At 40.2% G+C, this 26,963-nt stretch overlaps 1 protein-coding gene across 7 annotated transcripts in view; it reads left to right on the top strand.

Moving 5' to 3' along the window:
• Nucleotides 1–26,963, top strand: part of LOC126458414 (protein Mpv17-like) — a 304,656-nt gene that overhangs the window by 232,272 nt on the left and 45,421 nt on the right. For all 7 annotated transcript variants that reach the window (XM_050095446.1, XM_050095443.1, XM_050095440.1 and 4 more), the window contains one exon: nucleotides 104–325. In XM_050095446.1, coding sequence (XP_049951403.1) covers nucleotides 104–325 — 222 coding nt within the window. The remainder of the gene's footprint in view (nucleotides 1–103; nucleotides 326–26,963) is intronic.

The raw sequence follows: 26,963 nt of genomic DNA, 5'->3' as shown, positions 1-26,963 counted from the left end.
CTTCTACCTGCTTTAACCACACCTTTCTGACAGGTAAATGATCCATTATTGTTAAAATTTGAAATAATAAATAGTAATGTATGTGTATCCTTTTTTGTTACAGGGTCCCACATTACGAATGTGGTTTGGACTTCTTGATACAAAAGTGAAAGGAAGTCATTATGCTGTTGTGGCTCAAAAAGTTTTATTGGACCAGTGTATAATGGCACCTTTCCTTTTATTGCTGACCCTTTCTGTCCTTAACATATGTTCAGGGAAAAGTTTAGCTGAAGTTAAAGAAAAGTTGGGAGCTGATTATGGGAGTATTTTGATAACAAACTATAAAGTAAGTCATTCTTTCACCATATCAACTTTCTTCCATAATACTATGGCCTTTTTTGAAAGCTTAGGACTGGGTGATGGGTAGTGTTTATTCTGTAGTTGCTTACAAAGAGTTTGTTGAGCATATTTTACATGGACTGCTTGTTGTCTTTTAACTTAAAGTCCTCCTTCATTTATCTCTTAAATCTCACTAAAATTCTTGTGTTGCTTTACTCCTTTATGATTATTAGGAACTTTGAAACAGTATAAAATGATTTACATATCACAGATGACACTAACTTCTATTTTTCTTCATATTTGTTGTTCATAAGCACTTTAGATGATCAGCTTGCGTGTCATGAAATATTCCAGTTTAACATCACAGGTCAGTAAAACCCTAGGCTATTATTAGTCTCAAGAATGCTAAAAAGTGGAAACTCCAGGTAAGAATATCAACAATGTAGGAAAAGACAGATTGCTGCTTACCGTAAAGAAGACACATTAAGTTGCAGACAGGCACAATTAAAAGACACTTACACAAAGCTTTTAGCCACAGACTTCATCTGTAAAAGTGAGACACACACATTTCATACACACAAACAAGCACACGTCATGCACACAAGACTGCAAACTCCAGCATCTTGGGCCAGGATGCAACTATCATTTGGGATACAAGCAGCAATCTGGAGGGAGCAAGTGGGGAAGGGTAAGGGATAGTAGTGTATGGGTGGGAAGAAAGGTGAATGCTGTCTGGTGGAGAGTGCAGGGACTAGAATGCCAACGGGTGTAGCATCAGGAGGTTGTGGGGCAGGGAGGTGGGGAGAAAAAGAGCAAAAAAGGAGAGGAGCAGGGAAAGATGGGAGGATGTGTTGGCTGAGGGTGGTAGGTAAACAGGGTGGGAAATGAGAATGGGGAGGAGATGATAGGACAGAGGGGTGGAAAATATTGGGTGGAGGGTGTGGGGACAGTGTGTTCCCATAGCTTGAGGCGGGATAGTTACAGGAGTGGAGAATGTGTTGTAAGGATAGACCCAATCTGCAGAGTTCAGAAAAGCAGTTGGTGGAGGGAAGGATCCAGATGGCTCAAGTAGTGAAGCAGCCATTGAAATCAAGTGTGTTATGTTCATCTGCATGTTGTGTCACAGGATGATCTACTGTGCTCCTGGCTACAGTTTGGTGGTGGCCGTTCGTCCTGTTGGACAACTGGTTGGTAGTCAAATCAGTATAAAAACCTGTGCAATGATTGCAACAGAACTGATAAATGACAAAGCTGTTTTCACAGGTGGCCTGGACTCTGATGGGGTAGGATAAACCTGTGTCAGGACTGGAATAGGAAGTGGTAGGTGGGTTGGTTGGGCATGTTTTGCACTTGGGTCCTCCACAGGGATATGATCCTTGTGGCAAGCGGTTGGGATTGGGAGTGGCTTAGGGCTGGATTAGGATGTTGTGGAGGTTGGGTGGGTGATGAAACACTGCTTTAGGAGGGTTGGGGAATATCTCGAGTAGGATGTCCCTCATTTTAGGGCATTGTGATAGGTAATCAAAGCCCTGGGAAAGGATGTGTTTCAGTTTTTCCAGGCCAGGGTGGTACAGGACGATGAAGGGGACACTCCTTTGTGGCTGGTTATTGGGGGTGGTGGGAAGGTTGGGATGTTAGGGGTAATGACATGGGAGATCTGTTTGCCGACTACATCTGGGGGTAGTGCCTGTCTGTGAAGGCCTTGGTGAGACCCTCAGCATACTGAGCAAGGCACTGAGTGGCCGACAGTCATGATGAAAAGACTACTAAACATTTAAGCTTTTGGCCCAAAGACCTTCTTTGGAAAAAGAAAGCACATACATGCACATAAGTACAACTCACACACACAAGGCCACTGTCTCGAGCCACTGTGGCTTGACTTGTCAGTGTGTGTGAATAATGCTTGTGTTAATGTGTTTGTGCTTTCTATTTTGGAAGAAGGCTGTTTGGCTTAGAGCTTAAATGTTTAGTAGTTTTTTCAGTGTGCATGTCTATGACTTGGTGCTTCATCTATGTGGTGATCATCCTTTTCATAATACTGGTGTTTCTTGATAAACAGTTTATATTATTGTCTCCAACAGTTGGTAAACTATTCTGTGCATAATAAAAGTCAGCAAGATATGGTGTGAATAATAAATTAATTAATTTGTGTGATTATTATATACACATTAATATTGGAAAGAAAACGAGTGGTAGAAGAACAAATAGAATAATTCCACCTTACCTTTACAGTCTGTCACTTAAAATTTGAAAGGATAGAAATACAAACACTATCTAATTGCAGATTTTTTATAGGAACAGTATCCATGCAGGTTATGAGATATGGCTAAGTGTTTTAATTTTGGTTTTTAGGGAACTATATCACCTCACGTTTTTGTATGTTTTTTGTGTATGGCTAAGATCGCTCAGAACCCAAATTTCACTTGTTGCCACTTATTCCTGGGTGTTGTGTTTTTACAAGTCTTTGATAGGTTTAAAATATTTATGTTATGATGTTAATAATTAGTCAAATAAATATATTTTATAAATCATCTTTATATGTGTCAATTTATTGGACGTAACTCGTACTTTTATACTTGCGACATGTCATGCAACATATGTGACATGAAACATAACATTGTGTATAACTTGTCCAATGAATACAGATTTGAAGCAAAGGGTTTGGTACTATTGATTGCCAAGTTATTTGTGTTTTATTATTTATGTAAAGTGCTTATCAGGAAGGAAGGATGCAGACTACAAAACATATCAAACACTATATTGTGTAATATAAAGATGATCTTTGTTTTGAATATACCTTTCATTATTTTATACATAACACCACCAGATAAATGGCATGTGATGTGTGTGGATGTGATCATTGTATTCCAGTGTTGTGGAAGTGTTCTCTATGTTCTCCTAACAATTTACAATCAGCTTGTGGTTATGACTTATTCTTAGGCATGTAATTAGCTATCCCAACATGATCAAGACTAGAATTCACCTGTGTGTTCTCATGATGTGTTAGTAGTCAGTGGTTCAGTTTATAAGTTACCATCCAAATTTTTACCACTGAGCTTATGCAGGTTCCAACAACTCCATCTATAAGTCAATATTTAGTAAAGAATAGTTCTACTGAACTATCACAGGAATATAAATAGCACCTTCCTATGCTAACCTGTGACTTGTTGCAGGTGGCTCCACTGGCCCGATACATCAGATTTAAATTCCACTGACTCCTCTTCTGTGTTAGTCCTTGGAGTACCACCAGTGGTACCTCTCTTTTTACTGTTGTCACTTCTCCCATGTAAATAAATTCCTCTCCTACAGCCTTGACAAAAGAAACGCGTTTGCAGTGGATAGTGAAAGTTACTAGTACATTTATCACATACCATTATTTCTTTGAAGGCAACAAATTTATCTTCTCTGAATGAAGCGTCAACTAGTGCTCCCCTTGTAACCTAATTTCACCGAGGTTTTGAAAAGTTCTATCACATTCTGTGCTTCAGCTTTTAACTACATCTTGCTTGCTGTGGGACATTCTACCCCATATCTTGAAGTCTCTTTAAACTGATATTATGTCACCAACTCAACTCATGCAGTATCACAAAATAGGATGAAAACTCCTTATAGAAATCTGCTACCATGTTGAGTCTGGATCACATTTTATTAATCCTGTTGTGCAATTTATATGTTGTGGCTAATCAGAATGAAAAATACACTGAAGAGCCAAAGAAACTGGTACACTTGCCTAATATTGTGTAGGGCTCCTGCGAGCACGCAGAAGTGCCACAATATGACATGGCTTGGACTCAACTAACGTTTGAAGTAGTGCTGGAGGGAATTGACACCATCAATCCTGCAGGGCTGTCCATAAATCGGTAAGAGTACGAGGGGTGGAGATCTGTTCTGAACAGCATGTGGCAAGGCATCCCAGATATTCTCAATAATGTTCATGTCTGGTATACATCCATCCGTTCGATATAATTTGAAATGAGACTCGTCCGACCAGGCAACATGTTGTCAGTCATCAACAGTCCAATGTCAATGTTGATGGGGCCAGGGAAGGTGTAATGCTATATGAAGATGGTATCTGTCCTGAAAGAACAGATACCATTGATGACTATGCAGCTTCTCTAGAATGAATTGATAACTAAATCGAAACCCTTAGCTGCCGACAGGGCACAGAGGATAGTGCGCCTGCAGATACTTATTCCTTGCACGCTTCCCATGAGCCACACATTCCCAACCGTCCACAACCTACATTCCTAATAGATATTTGCCCATTCACTTGTCACTCGTGCCAGACTAAGCTGAGGAGTCCCGTAAGAGTTTGGGCAAAGTGTGCGCATTCGCACAGAAGGAGGTCAATGGCCAGGTAGCCTTTAACTATATGAAGATGGTATCTGTTCCCACAAGAACAGATACGATTGATGAACGTGCAGCCTTAATTAAATCAAAACCCTTAGCTTCCGACAGGTGTTGTTGATATACATCAATGGGGACAGCTGAAAATGTGTGCTCCAACCGGGACTCAAACCCGGGATATCCTGCTTGCATTGCAGACGCTCTATCCATCTGAGCCACAGAGGGCACAGAGGATAGTGCACCTGCGGGGACTTATCCCTTGCACACTTCCTGTGAGGCCCACATTCTCAACTGTCCACAACCTACATTCTTAGTGTTCCTAATAGATATTTACCCATTCGCTCATTGCTCGCACCGAACTAAGCTGACAAGTCCCGGAAGAGCTTGGGCAAAGCGTGTGCACTCGCACAGGAGGTCAATGGCCGGGAAGCCTTTAACTATATGAAGATGATCTCTGTTCCTGAAAGAACAGATACCATTGATGACCACACATCTGCTCTAGTATGAAACGATAATTGATGTATATCAACAACACCCATAGGTAGCTAAGGATTTTGATTTAATTATCATTTAATTCTAGAGAAATTGCATGGTCATCAATGGTATCTGTTCTTTCTGAAACAGATAACATCTTCTTATACAAGTCAATCACAAAAAATTGTTGGCTGTTGAAGTGATGCATAGTCATCCATAAAAATTCCATCATTGTTTGGGATCGTGAAGTGCACGAATGGCTGCAAATTGTCTCCAAGCAGCCGAACATAGCCATTTACAGTTAATCATCTTTCATTTGGACCAGAGGACCCAGTCTATTCCAATTTAAACACAACGACACCACTGTGGAACCAGTGTCAGATTGCACAGTGCCTTGTAAACAACCTGCGTTCTGGGCTTGTGAGGTATGTGCCACATTTGAGCTCTACCATTGGCTCTTGCCAGCTGAAATCGGGAGTCATCTGACCAGGTCCTCCAGTCGTCCACGATCCAACCGATATGGTCACAAGCGCAGGAGAGATGCTGTAGACCATGTCATGCTGTCAGTAAAGGCACTAGTGTCGATTGTCTACTGCCATAGCCCATTAACGCCGCACTGTCCTAACAGATATGTTCATCGTACATCCTGCATTGATTTCTGTGGTTATTTCATGCATAGTTGCTTGTCTATTAGTGCTTGCAACTATACACAAATGCCGCTGCTCTCGATCGTTAACTGAAGGCTGTCGGCCATTGTGTTGTCCACTGTGAGAGGTAATGCCTAAAATTTGGTATTCTTGGCAATGTAGATCTCAGAATATTGAATTCACTGACGATTTACAAAATGGAGTGTTCCATGCGTCTACCTACAACTGCGATTCCTCATTCAGAGTTTGTTAATTTCCGTCGTGTGGCCCAAATCACATCAGAAACCTTTTCACAAGAATCACCTGAGTACAAATGACAGCTCCACCAATACACTGTTATTTTATAACCTGCATACACGAAGCCACCGCCTTCTACGAGGGCTGTTCAGAAAGTAAGGTCCGTTTGGTTGCGAAATGAAAACCACAGTGAAAATCAAAAAAATTTTTCCCCTCCTCACAGAATGCAGCCACCTGTGCTTTCCACCAGTTCTCTACACTGGTCTGCCTTTCGTTGTTTGTGCCAAAATGTTGTCTTCATGGCCAGTGGTTCCTGTGAGCCCAAACTCTTATGGGACTTGTCAGCTTAGTCTGCCACAAGTAATGAGTGAATGGGCAAATGTTTATTAGGAACACTATGGATGTAGTTTGTGGACAGTTGGGAATGTGGGCCTCACAGGAAGCATGCAAGGGATAAGTCCCTGCAGGTGCACTATCCTCTGTGCCCTCGGTGGCTCAGATGGATAGAGCGCCTGCCATGTAAGCAGGAGATCCCGGGTTCGAGTCTCGCTTGAGGCACACATTTTTAGCTGTCCCTATTGATGTATAATAACAACACCTGTCAGCAGCTAAGGTTTTCATTTTAAGTATCATTTCAAGGTGTAAAGATTTGTGTCGTGCAGTCATCAAGGGTATACAATTGGGCCTTTGGCTCCAAAAGCCCATATCGATGATGTTTCATTGAATGGTTTGTGCACTGACACTTGTTGATGGCCCAGCACTGAAATCTACAGCAATTTGCAGAAGGGTTGCACTTCTACCATGTTGAATGATTCTCTTCAGTCGTCATTGGTCCCATTCTTGCAGAATCTTTTCCCGGCCGCAGTGATGTCAGAGATTTTATGTTTTACAGGATTGCTGATATTCATGGTACACTTGTGAAATGGTTGTACGGGAAAATACCCACTTCATTGCTATCTTGGAGACGCTGTGTCCCAGTGCTTGTGCGCTGACTTTAACACCATGCTCAACACTCACTTAAATCTTGATAACCTTCCATTGTAGCAGCAATAATCGATCTAACAGCCCTTGTTGTCTCATGTAGGCGTTTCCAACCACAGCGCCATATTCTGCCCGTTTACATATCTCTGTATTTGTATATGCGTGCCTATACCAGTTTCTTTGGCACTTCAGTGTGGATGCAATATATATGATACAATGCATTATGTCAGTATTAAAACTTCAACAAATTGTCAATAAATGCAATGAAAAAGCAAGTTGTGCTTATTGATGGTACAATATTGCAGTGCTGTGTTATTCTGATGATGATGCACTGTGGTGACCACAGCTGTTACGAAACATATCAGATGAATTCACAATTTCGAATAGTGACTACCATGAGCTGTAGAATGGAATGATGACAGTGAAAATTTGTGCCAGACCGGGACTCGAACCCAGATTTCCCACATACTGCAAGTGGTCGCCTTACCATTTGGCTATCCGTGCGTGACTCACGGCCTGACCCAAACTTCCGTGTCATCAACCATACGTTCTACAGCTAATGGTAGTCATTATTTGCAATTGCGAATTCATCTTACAGCTGTGGTCGCCGCAGTGCATCGTCATCAGAATAACACAGGCACTGCAATATCATACTTATCTGCCGATAACGGACATGCGAATTTCAAGCACAATGTCTGATCTGTACAGGAATACACATAATGGATGTGTGAATACAGACTGTAGACATATGGTTGACGATGTGTGGAAGTTTGGATCCGGTTGTGAGTTGTGCACAGATAGCCATATGGTAAGATGGCCACTCGCGATAAGTGGGAAATCCGGGTTCAAGTCCCAGTCCGGCACAAATTTTCATTGTCATCATAACATTCTACAGCTGATGGTTGTCATTATTCGCAACTGCGAATTCATCTGTGTGTATTGACGGTATGTCAAAGTACTTATCCTGCAATATGTCAAGCTACTAATGTCAAGATACTAATTCTAATGATACTAATTCTAATGTGATGCAGTGCACCATGTCTTTTGTGTTCATTTTTTATTCTGACAATATGATATGAACTATATTAATTACTTGAGCTGGTTAATAAGCTGCTATCTAGGATGAAGCTTGACCAAACAATATTCTATTCCACTCCTATGCCACTCCTACTCCCAGTCCTGGACCAAACATATCATTCCCTTATGGACAATCCAGGAGAAATAATGATCCCATACATCCACTCACAACCTCTTAATACAATTCAGTCATAGGCATATTCAGTTCCATCAAAGATAAAACCATAGGTTAATGTTTTTCTAGTGTCTTTGCAATGTTATCAAGGTAAGTCCCACTCAGGAGGCATCATTATTATCTAATGAGGATCCACCACTATGTTTGCATTCTTGAGTAATGTGAGGCTCTGTCACTATGGTTGCCATCAGTGGCTAATGAAGACCTATCTCCGACAAACATTGGAGAATAAGTCTAGACCCAGAATGCCCATCAGTTTCATGCATGATAAAATGATTTTATTTAAGAAATTTACACCAGCTGTGGACCCATATAGTAAAAAGACTTTGTACCAATATTATTCGTTGCCTGTTTTATTCCTTCCACATACTAGACAAGGGGATTACTGTCTGTATACCTTTGTATTCACCCTGATCTCTCTTATCTTATTTTAGTGGCCCCTATATGAGAGACAGAATGTTAGCAGCACAATGGTCACAAAGCTGTTTTTGAATATGAGTTCTCTAATTTAACCAACAGGGTTTCATGAGAACTCTGCCATGCGCCTCACAGTGATTTGCAGTGTATAGTAGTGTACGTAGATATGTAGAACCATATCATACTTATTCCAAGCATTCCTATGTAAGTTTCATGAGAATTTCTATTGAGCTTTTGTTTGGGCTATATTGACCAGTCATGATCATAGTGCATGTCCCTGTATTCCTTTGATGTGTAATGTCATGTCTACTTGGTAAGACATTGAACACTGGAACAATACTCTAGAACTGATCACACTAGCCTCTTTATGCTATTTCCATTACACTGAACTATTTCAGAACACTTCCAACATTTCAAGATGTTCCTGTAACGTCTCCTAATAGTGATTTTATTTGATTATCCTTTTTCATTTCACCTCTTACAGTTACCCCTAAATACTTACACGATGAGACAGGCTCTAGATATGTAAAATGTAAACTTTCATGGCCAAAAATGTCACAATTAATAAAATTTTCTGAGCAATTACACCATGGTCTAATGGGTTTCATACCCATCTGCAGAGCACATTTTCAAGGGGGCTCGTAGCTTTGTTGAATGTGCGATTCGAAACCATTTCTGTGACCTTTCATGCAGTGGCATGATGTCACATGTTTTGAATACATGAGAACAATTATCCATTGTTGACTGCCGTTGTCTGCTGTTGCTATCATCCCATGGTGCAAGACAAATAAACACTTCTTCAGCACTGGAATCCAAATTTCATTCAATTTCACACCCTCCTCCTTCCTACTGAAATTATTGGGGTGTTTCACAGTCTCTATGGTCTCTCTGCATAGCCTTTCATGGTATTCACTTGTGGCTGCCAATAGTGAGTCCTATTAAAATGGATGGGGTGGTCTCCTGGCTGTAAGGCACATTCTGCAACAGCTGATCTGTCAGTCTTCGCTGTTCTGCAATTGCCCTTGTGCTCTTTGAGTCATTTTTTGACAGTTCTTTTTGTAGTATCCATGTATACCTCCCACAACTACACAGAATCCTATAAATTCCAGCTTTTCCCAGCATCCTTGGGTGGTTTTAGGTGATGGGGATGAAACATCAGATTTTAAGGTGAAATCCATTTGACCACGGCATAATAGCCCAGAACATTTTATGAATTGTGCTGCTCAAGGTATGCACTCCATATCTCTGTAATTAGATACTAGCAGGTCCTTCTGCTTTGCTCTGCTCTGATTTTGCTAAAGGCAGTTGGGAATACTAAATCAGGCATCTGATAATTTGAACGGAGATTTAGTACATGCTTTAAAATCTCGTGAATGATTGTTTTTGTTGTGGTCTTCAGTCCAAAGACTGGTTTGATGCAGCTCTCCATGGTACCCTATCCTGTGCAAGCCTCTTCATCTCTTGAGTAATTACTGCAACCTACATCCTTCTGAATCTGCTTAGTGTATTCATCTCTCTTGAATGATTATGCTTGTTATTTATGACAGACTTTATATCCCTTTCTGGTTGAATATTTTGAGAAAAGAATAGATTGCTACTAGCCATATAGAGGAGATGTTGAGTCACATATAGGCACAGAAAATACACTGCTATACATTAGAGATTTCGGCGAGAAGGCCTTTTTCTGAAGTAGAATATACACACACATTCACACAAAAAAGCTCACATACTCATGACTGCTGCCACTGGCCACTGAGACTGGACTGATGGGAGAAACAATCTGTGGGTTGTAGGAGTAAGGAGATGGCTTGGGCAGGGATGGGAAGGGGTAGGAGGTTACAGGGGGGAGAATGTGGGAAGGTGCTGCTTCTGGGAGCATGCAGAGATGTTGCGGGGACAGAGCAGGACTGCTAGGAGCAATCGGGATGTTTGAGGGGAGGGGAGGGTGGTGGGAGAAATGGGAGTGGGAAAGTACAGAGATGAGGGGAAAAGGACCTGGATGCATTGGCTGTGTAGTGCTGGAGTGGGAGCAGATAAGTGGATATGGACTAGCAAAGGTTGAGGTCAGGGGAGTTACAAGAAAACAGGATATATTGAAGGGAGAGTTCCCTCTTGTGCAATTCAGAAAAGCTGTTGTTGGCAGGAAAGGATCCAATGGCAAAGGCTGTGAAGCAGATATTGCAGTGGAGCAATTTGTGTAGGGCATCATGTTCAGCAGCTGAGTGGTCCAGCCACAGTTTGTTGGTGACCATTCATGCAGATAGACAGCTTGTTGGTTGTCATGGCCACATTAATAGCAGCACAGTGGTTACAGCTAAGTTTGTAACTCACTTGACTGCTCTCACAGATAGCCCTGCCTTTGATGGGATAGGAGATGCCTATGACAGGACCGGAGTAGGGTGGTGGGAGGATGAATGGGTCATGTCTTGCACCTAGGTCTATTGCTGGTAGGTGAGCCATGAAGCAAGAGGTTTGAAGCAGGGATGGAGTAGGGATGGACAAGGATATTGCATAGGTTTTGTGGGTGGTGGGTGGCAGAATACCGTTATGGGAGGGTCAGGAAAGATAATGGGTGGGATATTCCTCATTTCAGAGCATGAAGAGAGGTAGTTGGAAATCTGGCAGAGAACTGATTCAGTTTTTCAAGTACTGGATGGTACTGAGTCACAAGAGAATGCACCTTGCTGGCCAGATGGTGTGAATGTGAGAGGTAGTAAGTACAGGAGAGACAAGACATGGGCGATTTGTTACTGAGGCCTCGGTCAGACCCTTGGTGTATTTGGAGAGGGACTGCTCTTCTCTACAGATGCAACGGCCTTGGATGGCAGTGTTGTATGGAAGGAGCTTCTTGGCATGGAAGGGGTGGCGGGTAGGTTTGATATGGATGGAGGTATTGATGTAGCCATCCTTAAGTTGCAGGCCAACACAAGCAAGGTGGTTTGTTCAATGAGGAGGACCAGGTGGAGGCAATGGGGTAGAAGTGTTACGGTTCTGGAGGAATGTGGATAGGGTGTCATCACCCTCAGTCTAGATCACAAAGATGTCATCAGTGAATATCACCCAGATGAGGGGTGTTTGGGATTCTGAGAGGTTAGGAAGGATTCCTCTATATGGCCCATGAATAGGGTTGCATAAGATGCTGCCATTTGGATGTCCATTGCTGCTCCAGTGATGCTTTTGTATGAGATGTCTTCAAAGGACAAGTAATTGTGCGTGAGGATTTGCAGTATTTGATCATGGTGACCAACAGTGAGGTTGTAGGCTTGGAGTCAATCAAGCATTGGGAAAGGTAGTGCTCAGTAGTGACAAGGCTATGGGCATTAGGGATGTACGTGTAGAGAGACTTGGCATCAGTAATGCGAGCAGTGTGCTGTGTGGTGCAGGAACACAAACTGTGGAGAGTCGATGGAAAAAGTGTTTGGTATCTTTTATAAAGAAGAGTAGGTTATGGGTAATAAACTGAAGGTGTTGGTTCACAAAAGGAGAGATTCTTTCAGTACCCAGTCGCAATAGGGTGTCCTGGGTGGTTTGGTTTACACACTTAAGGAAGCACATGGAAAGTAGGAGCACAGGGAGTGATAGGAGTGAGGAGAGAGAGGGGGGCTTACGGAGAGGTTCTGGGATGGGCTTAAGAATTTGAGGCAAGAAGGAGATCCTGTTGGATTTCTGAAATAGGGTCACTGTGGCAGAGTTTTTTGGTGGATAAATCTGATAGCTGGAGGAGTCTCTCCACCAGGTATTCCCTGCAGTTCAAAGCCACAGTGGTGGAGCCTTTGTCAGCAGGTAAGGTTAAAAGATTGGGATCAGTAAGGTTGATTTCCATTTTGATGGATTTTGGAAATGTTGTTATAGCAAGGTTTGAGTTTAAGAAATTCAGGAATGTTAACAGAGGGTGATTTGGGAGCAATTTGGGTGGATCACAGTTGGATGGAGGATTGAACTGGCTTTAGGTTGAGTGTGATTGGTAGAATTGGTGGCAAAAATACTTTTTCCACTGTAGGGGCCAGGAGAAGGAGAGAAGGTCTTCAACAATTCACATGTGAAAAGGTAAGGCCTTTAGAAAGTACTGATACTTTTGTGGGATGAAGGCGTTTGGAGGAAGGATTCATGACTCAGTTCCACATCTGTTTAGGTTCTGTATTCTGTATGGTGATGGGAGGGAGTTTCTGAGGGTGGGGTAAATGTATTAGAACTATGAGATATTGTTTGTCAGCTATGAGGGCACGTTATGGAGGCTTAGTGTATGTTGTAGATATGGTCGATAGTGGTAGTCCAAGGCCAACATAATGTGCTTCACAACAGTGACTGCTTCACAGTCTGGCCCTTCTGGATCCTTCTTATCAACACTAGCTTTTCTGAATTGCACAGGTGGGAACTCTCCCTGCAGTTTATCCTATGTTCTTGTAACCTCCCTGGCCTCAACCTTTGCTAGTCCCTGTCCTTCATCTATCTGTTCCCTTCCATGGTCCCACTCCAAAACTATACAGCTTTCTGTTCCACAGTGCACCCACTAGTCTTTCTTCCCTCCTCTACTTTTCTCCTTTTCCCCTGCTCCCCCTCTCCCCCGGCCCCCGCCCCCTGCTTCCCGTACCTCCTGACTGCAGCTACCAGCCCTGCCCCCCCCACGATGCCTTTCATCTCCCAATAGCAGCACTACATCTTCCCCTTCACCTGTCCTCTTATCCCTCCCTCTCCCTGCACCAGCTTGCTCTTTGCCATGACTACTCACAGATTGCTTCTCTCATCAGGCACAGTTGCTGTTTGCAATCTTGCCTCAGTGGTCAACAGAGACAGTGGTCAGGTGTATGCAAGTTGTGCTTGTGTGAATGTGTGTGTATGTGTGTGTCTGTGTTTCTACTTTAGAAGAAGGCCTTTTGGCCAAAAGCTCAAATGTATACCACTCTTTCTGTTGTGTGTGTCTGCAACTCAATGTCTCTTCTTCATGGTGTGTACCAGTCTTATCATTTTCTTAATATAGTCAATATAATGGAAGGAAACATTCCACGTGGGAAAAATTATATATAAAAACAAAGATGAGGTGACTTACCAAACAAAAGCGCTGGCAGGTCGATAGACACACAAACAAACACAAACATACACACAAAATTCAAGCTTTCGCAACAGACTGTTGCCTCATCAGGAAAGAGGGAAGGAGAGGGGAAGACGAAAGGAAGTGGGTTTTAAGGGAGAGGGTAAGGAGTCATTCCAATCCCGGGAGCGGAAAGACTTACCTTAGGGGGAAAAAAGGACAGGTATACACTCGCACACACACACATATCCATCCACACATACAGACACAAGCAGACATATTTAAAGTTAAATATGTCTGCTTGTGTCTGTATGTGTGGATGGATATGTGTGTGTGTGCGAGTGTATACCTGTCCTTTTTTCCCCCTAAGGTAAGTCTTTCCGCTCCCGGGATTGGAATGACTCCTTACCCTCTCCCTTAAAACCCACTTCCTTTCGTCTTCCCCTCTCCTTCCCTCTTTCCTGATGAGGCAACAGTCTGTTGCGAAAGCTTGAATTTTGTGTGTATGTTTGTGTTTGTTTGTGTGTCTATCGACCTGCCAGCGCTTTTGTTCGGTAAGTCACCTCATCTTAATATAGTCATTATTACATCCTGGATTTTCCATTGTTTGATTTTTGTCTAGTGGTTTTTCTTCCATCTCGCCACCCAATGCTGTTTTTCTTTGTTACTATTCTCTACACATTACTTTGCTTATTATTCATCATTTTCTTTTTCTTTTTTCCTGTGCTTTACTTGTCAACTTCCAGACCACACATGCTCTAATGTATGAGCTGCACTGTACCAGCCATCTCATCTGTGCATAACATGTGGCTACATGACTGCACTGATTGCAGTACCTCACGTCCCACATTATTCCTGCCAATGTAATTAATCCTAGATCTCCAAATTGCTCACTCTTCTCCCCTCACTCTTTCTTATTTTTGTGTGTTATTTTCCATACTTTCATATGCAACACAAACTCATTGAACCTACCAACCCCACCCTATCCCCCTGTTTCTCTTCCCTTATTCCAGCACAGACATTCTAAGCTCACTCAATCCATTTACATCTGCTATCCCCTCTCTTCACACATATTCACCAACTTCCTGCATCCCAGAATACCACCTTTTTATTTATATTTCTCTTTGATCTCATTGTGTTTTCATGTCGATTTTAGTTCATTTTCACTATTCACTGCCTTGGGTTTCACATTTTTCCATCATACTTCATCTGTCCCACCCTTCCTGTGATTTTTACCATGCATTTTGCATATTTTTTCAACTTTTTTTGCAAGTATTTTTATGTAATTTAATTATTTTTACCACCATGGAAACTTAGTCCTTCCATCTGCACCAATACAGAAAAGTTTCCTTATCCCTAGCCAGAACCCAGTGCCACGTACTGTTCCTGTGCTCTTGTCTGTGTTGTCTGGCACAACAGAATTCCCCCCCCCCCCCCCCCCCCCCCTCCCTCCCTCACAAATAGCCGTACAATCAAATTACAAATTACCATGTTTTACGGACTATAAAACACACTTATTTCTTCATAAAAGTGCCTCCAAAATGCAGGAGCATTTTGTACTCGAAATTAATATAAAAATGTCCAATGTTTGATTTAAAATTCCCATCAGTCTTAAAAATGGCCATATATTCAATGCTGCTGGAAACCTATCTCTATCTGGCAACATTGGATTCAACCAGTTGCAGCAGTGAACTGATGCAATGAACATGAGTTGTGGGAATTCGCAAGCCTGCTGACACTGTATTCCTCCCACCTAGCCATCACAAACCCGGAACACTGTCTAGCCTATGATGCATCATTACAGTCTACAATGTCAGTGAACTTGAACTAAAAGTGATTTGTGTTATCAGTAACAGTACTATGTTTTTTTGTAGCTAGTTTCGTAACGAAAATAAAAAAATAAAAGGTATTCATATGATGCAGGCTGTTAATTGAAAGTAATAGCATACTGGTATGCAGAATAACGTGGAAACAGAGCACCTGAGTGGCACTTCAGCCTACCACCAATAGAAAAAACGATTCATGATTGGCAGGCTAGTAAAGAAGAACTGAAATAAATGTTCAAATAGTGGATTGTTTGCAAAATGGCCAAAAATAGGAGATGACTTATTGAAATGGATTCAAGGACACTGTTAAAATGGCATTGAAACTAATACAAAAATGTTTCAAATACGTGCTTGTAAGCTAGCACTACATTAGAACTTAACAGACTTTAAGGGTGAAGTTGGTTGGTACTATAGGTTTATGAAGTGTTGTGGACTTAGCATGTGAACCAAAACCAAAATATCTCAAAAAATGTCACAAGAGTATGAAGAGAAAATATTATCTTTTTGTCACCTTATTATTCAACATTGAAAGAAAACCAATGTAGAACTAAGCCAAATAACAAATATGGACAAAAAACTCTGACATTTGATGCTCTGAGTAACAGAACTGTTGTCATGAAAGGTGCTAAAACTGTTAACTATAAAAACAAGGGGACATGACAAATGTGATACACTGTTGTCCTTTCTTATTCCAATGATCATTTTCTAGCACGAAACAGTGCCAAAACCTTCTGAAATACCACCAGGTGTTGTTGTTTATGTACATGACAAAGATTGGGTGGATGGGACTGGTACGGAATTATGGATTAACAGAGTGTGCGAAAGAAGGAAAGGTGATTTATTGAAGAAGAGTTCTCTTCTCATGCAAGATAAGTTTAGTAGCCATTTGAAAAATTCTGTGAAAGAGAAATTGAGACAGGGAACTACAGAGCTTGCTATTATTCTGGAAGGACTTACTTCACAATTGCAACCTCTTAATGTCTCGATAAATAAACCATTTAAGTGTATATGACAGAGGAATGGAATAAATGGATGTGGATGAAACCCAACATGAAATCACAATGAAGAGAGCTTTAAAATGAACTACAAGCATGCAAGTGTGTCAGTGGAAGAAACAGTCATGGTCTAGTGTGAGAGAAGACATTATTGTTAAATGTTTCAAGAAGTGTGGCATAAATAACATTCTCGATGACAGTGGAGACCGTTTTACATATGAAGAGGATGCCAAAAAGGAAGAAGAAGAAGAAGAAGAAGAAGAAGAAGAAAGAAGTTCAGATGACAGTTTTCAGGGATTTTAAAGGTCAGTTTGGTTTTACAAACTAAGAATTTTTTTAGTCTGGATTTGCAACCTAATAATAAAAATGGAAAAATGTTATTTAAAAAAATGATTAAAAATTTAGGCGTGTCTTATAGTCCGTTGTATCTTATAGTCCATAAGATATGGTACCCATCTCCACGTGCAACCTCTCCTTCAAATTCTGCCAGTTCATAGCCCTCACCAACTTAATTCTGCAAAACCATGTAAATCAGGTCCAAACCCCCTTGCAAATACATCCTGTCCATCCATAAAATTTTCCTGCTCTGCAATCCCAAGTTCCTCCATCCCATCTCTCATACTGAAACTCTTGCCCTCAAAGAACTAGAATCGCATGCACAATGCTACCTCAAAAAACTTCACAACCTGTTTGCCACTTATTGCTGCCTTGGACTACCACTATTCACCACTTCTACACATCTTCTAGACTTTCCTCATATCCCGTTGTAGCAACAAACCCTGCTCTGCAGACCTACTACATTTACACCACCTTCAGAAACTCCTTCCTACCACCATACAGAATCCAAAAGCTAAACAGACCTGAAACACAGTCAGGAATCTTTATTCCAAAAGCCTTAATCCTACAGAAGTATCCATCCTTTCCAAAGACCCCACTCCCAAATTCCATCATGCTGGACTCGTTAAACACCTTCTCTCCTTCTTCCAGTCCATACAATGGAAACAGTTTGTCACCAACACTACCAATCATACTCAACCCAAAACCAGTGTTGATCTCTACGAGACTCAGTTCAGTTCTTCATCCAACTATGATCCATACCCGTTGTCCCCTAATCACTCCCTGTTAACATTCCAGAATTTCCTTACCTCAAACCAGCCTTAAACAGAAACCAAACTTTTATTTGCAGAAAGAATTGAAATCCACGACCTAAAAACTGATCCCAACCTTATAATCCTTTCTGCCGACAAAGGGTTCAGGACTGTGGTTTTGAAGTGCAGGGATTACCTAGCAGAGGGATTCATCCAGCTGTCACATTCATCCACTACAAACGATGCCACAGTAACCACTATTCCAGAAATCCAACTGGATATCCTTTAAGGTACCAACAGCCATAATTTTACTTAGCTACTAGTTTTGGTGCCTCATTGGCACGATCTTCAGTTTCCTATAACACATCTAGTCATTTGTGTTTCTGCAGACCTCTTCTCAGCAGATGTGGACCCTTTGTACTGACTCGAGAATTTCGGTGTAAATTCTAGAGACACTCGGCCTTCCACCATCTCAAAAACCCAATATTTTAAATGTAAGTAAGAGAGCGGAAATGTATTTACTGCACCGCTGGTTTCTGTGTGCATGTTGGAATTTGTAATGAGAAGACGATCAGTGGGGTAGTCAAATGACACTGACAAGTGTTTGCCACAAGAGCCACAGACACTCTGTGAGAGGACACGGAGTAATTAAATGCTATTCTTTGCTGTGTTAGTGAATGTGATTGTTGATAAAAAAAAAAGAATAACGAAAATTTGAGTATAGACTTTTAACTTCATGTCTTAGCTCTGAAAGAAGCAAGACGCATGGGATGTCTATAAATTATTTGGTTGTTAAAACCAGGCAATTGCGATTATATTTAATAGTATCTAATGGTTATTGGTGTAGTTGACTTGCAAGAGTTTGTATGCTTATGTGAAACTTGTGATAACGTAAATATACCTGAGATGAACCGAAAGTATGAGAGTACCAAGTTATTTCTAGTGACAGAGAGGGAGAGAGAGTAAATTTTTGGTTCCTCTAACCAGCATTATTTCTTCGGAGAAGAAGTTGTGGAGATTGACGCAGCCGCATATCCAGAGAAGAGGATTGGCTAAACGTTCCAAGTAAGTCAACTGTAGTAAGAGAAGTGTGAAGTTTGCAATCCAGTTTTGCACCGCTTCTCTTGTCACCAAAACCAGTAGAAAGTGGGGACCGACATGATCAGAACTCGAAGAAAGAGGAATTTTCAAACGAAATCAAGATAAAAAAGATATTGTGAGTTGCTATAGCAACCAATAGTAACAAGGCAGGGAAATTGTTTCGCAGAGTTGGATTCTGCATAAACGGTAAAAAGAGCTGAAAATTAGTAAGTACCATACAAGAGAAGACGCAAGGAAAATCTCAACAGTTTAGACTATGAAGATTTACAACAAGATCTATTTAATGATGCAAATCCAGTGTGGAGAGTAAGCAGCCCTCACACACAGCGTGGGGCGTGGACCCTGTAGCCAGCAACCGACGCCAACAGCACCAGCTGCTGCTTACCGGTGCTGACTACAAATCCATTCACCAGCACCGACACTGAAACCAACCTTTGATGTTGCCGGCACCTGTGATGTTCACTGACACTGACTCCACACCTGCTCACCGATGCAGCCTAAAACTCTATGCTGGGTGAGCAAAAGACAATTAATTGATTGTGAAGTTAAGGACACTGTTCAATAATAGACTTAGTATAGTTCTTATATTAAGAGTGGAATTTTTTTATTGATAACATGATCTAAAAGTAAGAAAAATTTGGATAATACTGAAAAAACTGGGGAAACATCAGAACCAACCATGGCCATGACTGTAACAAAAGAAATGCCAGAGTGAATTGAGGTAGCAAATTTAATTAAAGCACTAAGTCTTAAACTAGACTCAGTGACTACTCAACTAAATGCTAGATTAAATGACCAAAGTGCAGCTGCAAAGGCTCAAATTGCAACTTTAAGTGAAAAATTAGATGCACAGAGTGCAAATTCAGCCACTTTAAGGCAAGAACTAAGTCTTAAGTTAGATTCAGTAAATACTCAGTTAAATGATAAATTAGATGAACAGAAGGCAGATTCAGCTGCTTTAAGAAAGGAACTAAGTGCTAATTTTAAGTGAAAAACTAGAAGCACTGGGTGAGGTTTTAAATGCTAAGTTCAGTGCCTTAAATGATTAAGTGGAGAGTTTGCAATTAGATTTAAAGAATGAATTAAGTACTTTTTGGTCTATCCATGTAAACCAACTGTTCTTTGTCTTTAGTCAGACCCAGAGTAACCAATTTCAGGACTTAGCTAAAAAACTAGAATTTGATATTGTGGATAAGTGTAATAATGTGGAGTCTGAATTTAGTGAAAAATTAGGATCATTTCAAAGTATATGTAATGTTACATTTGATGCGGTAAAGCAGAGACTACACACTTTAAAGGAAAGTGTTGAGAAACAGGACAAGCTAATCCCTATAGTCCAATCGCAAATTGCAGGCGTTAAAACTCGAGTTGTTAATGTGGAAAGTAAATTTAAAGAGAAACTAGCAACATCAAACACAATAAATATAAGCAGTCTGGAGGAACAAGTAGAAGAGACGATAGGCAGAAAAGTTGCTGGGAGAGTATCCTCCGACAATGTGTCTCCAATTTTATCTTCTGAACTTAGTAATACCAAGAGAAATGTAGATGGACTGTGGAAAGAATTCAAACTTATGCAGGACAATGTAAATAATAGAGTAACTTCTGCCAACGTAGTATTAACTAGTAAAGTAAGGACAGATTTACAATGGGCAGCAAATTCAGGGTTATCTAGACAGTTCCCTAAGTTCAAGCTGTATGGGGAAGTACATCCTGCTCATTTTTTGAAAAGGTTCAATCAAGCCTTGCTCAAGACTTGGGAAGATTAAAAAAAGATTGAATTTGCGTTGGGGTTCCTTTTAGGAGAAGCTTCAGAGTGGGGCACAGTGAACATACTGAATTTTTCGTCTTGGGCAGATTTCCAGAAAAAGTTTAAGGAGAAGTATTGGTCAGCAAGCGCCCAGGAAAAAATTGATATCCGACTTGTGGGACCCAAAGTATTACAACAGTTTGTGGGGTACTATGTGAAAGTATTTTGTCTGGCATTTAATGAGAGTGAAGCACTTAAATAAGCCCATGGAGGAAGAAGGCTTGGTGTGAATTTTAATAAGACATTTACCCGTTTATGCAAGGAAGGATGTATTATGTAGTGGGTGGAAAACCGTAGAAGAATTATTATCCTTTGTAGATGCACTTGATGCCTTAAACAAAGACCGCAATGAGAACATACATCAAAATGAAAATCAGAATTTCAGAAGAGGTAGTAATAACAGTAATAACAGTAATAACAATTTTAAGAGACATGAGGCCAACTTAGCTAGAGTACACCAGTGTACCGGAAGTAACCGGAGTACACCAGTGTAACGAAGATTATCAGAAGACGCATCCTCCTTCGAATTTAGATCCAGTTACTTCACAAGAATTTGTACCAAGTAGTAATAGAGTACAAAATGGTGAAGTAATACCCCGATGTGGTAACCAACCAGCGATCACCGTTGTTGTTGTGGTCTTCAGTCCTGAGACTGGTTTGATGCAGCTCTCCATGCTACTCTATCCTGTGCAAGCTTCTTCATCTCCCAGTACCTACTGCAACCTACATCCTTCTGAATCTGCTTGGTGTATTCATCTCTTGGTCTCCCTCTACAATTTTTACCCTCCATGCTGCCCTCCAATACTAAATTGGTGATCCCTTGATGCCTCAGAACATGTCCTACCAACCGATCCCTTCTTCTAGTCAAGTTGTGCCACAAACTTCTCTTCTCCCCAATCCTATTCAACACCACCTCATTAGTTATGTGATCTACCCATATAATCTTCAGCATTCTTCTGTAGCACCACATTTCGAAAGCTTCTGTTCTCTTCTTGTCTAAACTGTTTATCGTCCATGTTTCACTTCCATACATGGCTACACTCCATACAGATACTTTCAGAAACGACTTCCTGACACTCAAATCTATACTCGATGTTAACAAATTTCTCTTCTTCAGAAACGCTTTCCTTCCCATTGCCAGTCTACATTTTATATCCTTTAGCAAAACTCCTTTACTACTTTAAGTGTCTCATTTCCTAATCTAATACCCTCAGCATCACCCGACTTAATTCGACTACATTCCATTAGCCTCATTTTGCTTTTGTTCATCTTATATCCTCCTTTCAAGACACTATCCATTCCGTTCAACTGCTCTTCCAAGTCCTTTGCTGTCTGTGATCACCAATAATTAGGAAAACATAGTGCAATCTGGATTCAGGGCCGGGGCCCAGGCCGTAGAAAAAAATTAGGAGCCCTGGCATATAATAGGTATGTTATTTTCGTGCATAAAATACCAACCAAAGAAAGGTTGTTACTTGAAGAACTGAGCTTAACTACCATTAATCCACAACCAATAATAATAGGAAAAGTGGAGGATTTTGAAGTTAACATATTTATAGATTCCGGGAGTGAAGTGTCACTTATTTCTAGTGCTTTCTTTAACTCATTACAAACGAAACATCACTTACCGATATTACCAGTAACGGGAGTGTATATAGTCAGTATTACTGGAACTAAGAGCAAAGTTGTAAAACATGAGACCCAGGTGAACTGCAACATTGGAGGTATCCCATTTCGTCAGACACTTTTAGTAGAAGAAAATATCAATAGGGATGCATTATTTGGCCTAGACTGGCTATCAGAATTTAATATCATATTGAATTTGAGGAGAATTTTGTTTATTTTGGAAAAGGTGACTACAAATATTGTGTAAAGTTTGTGGCGGACAGCTATATTGGTAAACAAACAACTGAGAGTTGATGTCTGAGATTTACTGCTACAGCAAGATAGTCACCAGCTATTGATAACGTAAGTCACGTATCATACCGTGCTGACATACAAAACAAAATAAACGAAACTCCAATATTAACCAATGACCAAAAATTAGATTTATCTGAAATTCTATTGGAATATGAAATGGTATTTTCTGATCGTCTGGGTAGTATTAGTGACTATGTATGTAAATTTAAAATCAAAGATAGTAGTCCATTTTTCTGTAAGCCTTATCCAATACCAGTAAGTTTAAAAAAAGCAGCTAAGGAAGAAATTGTCAAAAGATTTACCATAACATAATAGAATTTAGCTCTAGCGTCATTAATAACCCCTTGGTAGCAGTGAAAAAAGGCTACATGCGGTGTGCGGTTAGTACTAGACGTGTGTACTTTGAATAAGCATATAGAGACGGAACGAGACAAACCCATTAACATCGATGAATTATTGTCCAAATTTGAGAAAGCAAAATATTTTAGCATGATGGACCTGACTGCTGGATATTGGCAAATTCGGTTACATCCTGAATCAAAGAAATATACAGCATTTCTATGTGATGGGAAATCGTACCATTTTAATGTGTTACTGTTTGGACTAAATATCTCAGTATCCATGTTTATACGTGCACTGGATGAGGCTTTAGGAAGGGAATTGTTAAAGGATTTAATAATATATGTAGATGATATACTAGTAATCTCATCTACCTGGGAAGAGCATTGCCTGACCTTGAGTAAAACTCTGAAAAGGTTTAAAGAAAAAGGTATTACAGTAAAATTGTCTAAATCACACTTTGCAAGGCATACATTTTTCCAAAAGTATGAAGGACCTTACCGAGTACAAGCGGTAATACATCCCAAAGCCCTATTTTTAGTAAATCCTATAACAGGATCAGAAAAAGGAAAATACAATGTTAAGGATATAAAATTGTATATCTACCAAGGACATTAATATTCTGTGTTAACGGTCGGAGTGATGACTGTCGAATCCCTAGTTGTTTTCGGTGTTTCTTCTGCAATAAATTTTCCTGCTCTGAATTCCCCCAACTTCTTACACTATCCCCCACTTCTTACGCTATCACTCTACTTCTTATATTATCCTTTTATCCACTATTAGAGAAACATACCAGTGTGGAAGTGTGATAATGGCACCAAAACCTGCTCTTGGTATGTGATTAAGTTGTCTTCACACTCCGCTCTAGTCAGTGGTGGTCTCAATTGTAATGTTGACAGCAGCCAACACAGTCTCTGGAGGAGTGTGCCCACTAAGTATTTGGAAGAAGTCGTCCTCGGTTGTCAGAGGATTGTGCCCGATAAGTATTTAAGTTGCCTTCATGCTCCGTCCTAGTTAGCGGTGGTCTCGATTGTAGTGCCAACAGCAGCTGACGCTCTCCACGTATAGTTAGGTCTTATTTTTGCCTAGCCAGCCAGTCTCTCCCGCCATCCACGTATAGTTAGGTCTTATTTTTGCCTAAGCTACTCTTTGAAAGTAATCTCTTATCCAGTTGGTCTGTGCAAACCTGGGTGCAGATTGATAAACTGCAAAGAATATTAAAGTAATAGAAAATGTGATTTTGTATGAATCATTACATAATTGTCATAATGTGATACATAATTTTATACATAATGCAGAATTTTTTTTTTACCTTTTATGAGATGTGATGTATAGGGGAGGGTTTATATTAGTTTTCGAGGGGTGGGTACTGTAAGTACAAACATGGCTAACACAGAACACACATCGGGAAAGGATGCACACATTGTCATTTATTGTAACGGTTCTACATCGCACACATGGTTATATAGGGACACTGTAGGGAAATATGCACACATTGTCATTTATTATGACGGTTCTACATTTCCTAGTTACATGAAAAAAACTATCATTCATATATATATATATATACTAAAATATATGTATAAGAACAATGATGATTGTATATTGCTTATGTACAGAAGGATATAAAAACTATGATAATTCTAGATCAGGGATACATAAGAAGGAAGTGTGAGTAATTAAGGAGAGTATAAGCCAAGGAGGAATTAATGAGCATAAGCCAGGGAGGAACTAATTGTGATAATTATTCAGGAATGTCAGTCGAACATTTGTTCTGATGATTTGTAGGATAGGGGGGCAAATATAGCGTAAGTAAATGTATGACATATTGAATAATGTATATAAATGTGGTGTCTACTGGAAGCTTAGAAATGGAAGAGTAGTGGAGGACTCTAGGGGATGAAATGAAAAGTATTAGGAAGTGAGTGTTAAGTGTGAAATAGATTTTATTTTCCAGATAATATTTAATTATAGGTACATAAATATGTATACTTAGGAAATGAACCATGAGTCCTACTCAGGAAGGATAAAGGGGGGGGGGGGGGGGGGCGGGGCACCCAGCATTTGTTGGATATAAAGGGCAGATAGGCAGACCTGAGAAAGGCTGACCTGCACTGTGCGGACAGGGGCACCAGAAGGGGACTGACCTGTACCATAGGAAAATAGGAATTAAGAGGGGCATACCTACTGAAAGAGGAGGAAGTGCACTCTTAGGGTCAACCCATATGTAAGGTATAGATACTGTTTCTAAAGGGAGAAGGACAGTATCATGGCAGAAGTCACACATTTTGTAGGAATTATTCTGGTAAATTTGAATTCTATATTCCACTAGCATTATTATGTTTTATGTTTATGAGTGTCGAAAAGAACAATTTATTTGCCCAGAGTTCCTCCTGACTACAAGCTACTGTAGGTAATGAAACTATTATGTACTAAAGAAAAAATAGTACAGAGAATTAGAATGGAGAAAGAGATAATTAAGTGTCTATGACACCGGGCATTTGTGATTGGTAATCATGAATGTTGTCTGCATGGTTCCTAGATTAAAAGTACTAACTCTGACATTAGGTGAAATGCTCATATAGTTATTATCAAAGCAAAAAAGGAAGAGCTAGATATTAAGTACACGATTACTAAAAGAAAAATAATCTATACTGATTAAAATGTAAATTAGCATTATGTGAGATATTAAAGTACATAATGAATATGTATAAAATATCGCGTGTTTGAGCTAAGGGGAGGGATATGTAAGACTCGAGAATTTTTGTGTAAATTCTAGAGACACACAGCCTTCCGCCGTCTCAAACACCCAACAGTTTAAAAGTAAGTAAGAGAGTGGAAACGCATCTACTGCACCGCCGGTTTCTGTGTGCAGGTTTGAAGTTTGTATTTGGAAGTTGATAAGTGGGATAGTCAAACAACACTGATAAGTGTTTGCGCAAGAGCCACAGACGCTGTGAGAGAGGACATGAAGTAATTAAATGCTATTCTTTGGTGTGTTAGTGAATGTGATTGTTGGGAAAAAAAAGAAAAACGAACATTTGACTATAGACTTTTAACTTTCTCCATGTCTTAGCTCTGAATGAAGCAAGATGCATGGGACGTCTATAAATTATTTGGTTGGTAAAACCAGGCAATTGTGATTATATTTAATAGTGTCTAATGGTTATCGGTATAGTTGACTGGCAAGAGTTTGTATGCTTATGTGAAACCTGTGGAAACGTAAATATACCTGAGATGAACTGAAAGTATGAGAGTACTGAGTTATTTCTAGTGAGAGAGATAGTAAATTTTTGGTTCCTCTAACCAGCATTATTTCTTCCGAGAAGAAGTTATGGAGATCAATGCAGCCACATATCCAGAGAAGAGGATTGGCTAAACATTTCAAGTAAGTCAACTGTAGTAAAGGAAGTGTGAAGTTCACAATCCAGTTTTGCACCGCTTCTCTTGTTGCCAAAACTGTTAGACCTTCATTAGTGGTGTGAAGTGTCTATGTCTGCTGAGAAGTAGTCTGCAGAAACCAGTTGGATATAGTGGTTCTCAAAATAACATAAAATACTTGATGACTTCCCTATTTTTGTTGCAGGGGCCTGAATATGATGGTAAAGAGGCACCAAAACTGGTAGCTAAATAAAATTATTGACTAAATTACAGCTGTTGGTATCTATTTTCCTCAAGTCTTTGAACAGCTGCAGTCCCATTCCATCAAACAAGGTGGAATTATAAAAACAGTATATCCACTTGTGGCGTCGCAACTAGTGCACGATCGCTCATTTATCTATTAAAAACTTTACTTCAGATTGTATGTGGGCTGCAATGTAAGCCGATAGAGTATTATACGGTCAGTAACGGACGAGTTATGTCCTGCAGACTGACGTCACGACCATCTGTTGCAGCTGCGCGTGTGAAAGCAGTGGAGTAGCACTGGCAGGCCACTTATATGATACGAAACTAAAAATATTAATAACTAATAACGGAATAACCTGAGAAATGTCATATTTGATGTACATCCTTCTGTTGTGAAAACAAATAATATGTCAAAGTCTGAGATCAAAAATAGTTGTATTTTGGAAGTTAGTAAAAAAAAAAAAAGTAATTTTCCGACAGTCAAGAATTTAAATAAATACAGTGATGTAATAGTTCACCTTCAGTGACTATGTACGATGCTCTGATAACACTTTCAGT

The sequence above is a fragment of the Schistocerca serialis genome, chromosome 2 (assembly GCF_023864345.2).
Source record: "Schistocerca serialis cubense isolate TAMUIC-IGC-003099 chromosome 2, iqSchSeri2.2, whole genome shotgun sequence".
NCBI classification, from domain to species: domain Eukaryota; kingdom Metazoa; phylum Arthropoda; class Insecta; order Orthoptera; family Acrididae; genus Schistocerca; species Schistocerca serialis.
The sequence above is the reverse complement of the archived record's forward strand: the minus strand, read 5'-3'. Positions and strand labels throughout refer to the sequence as shown.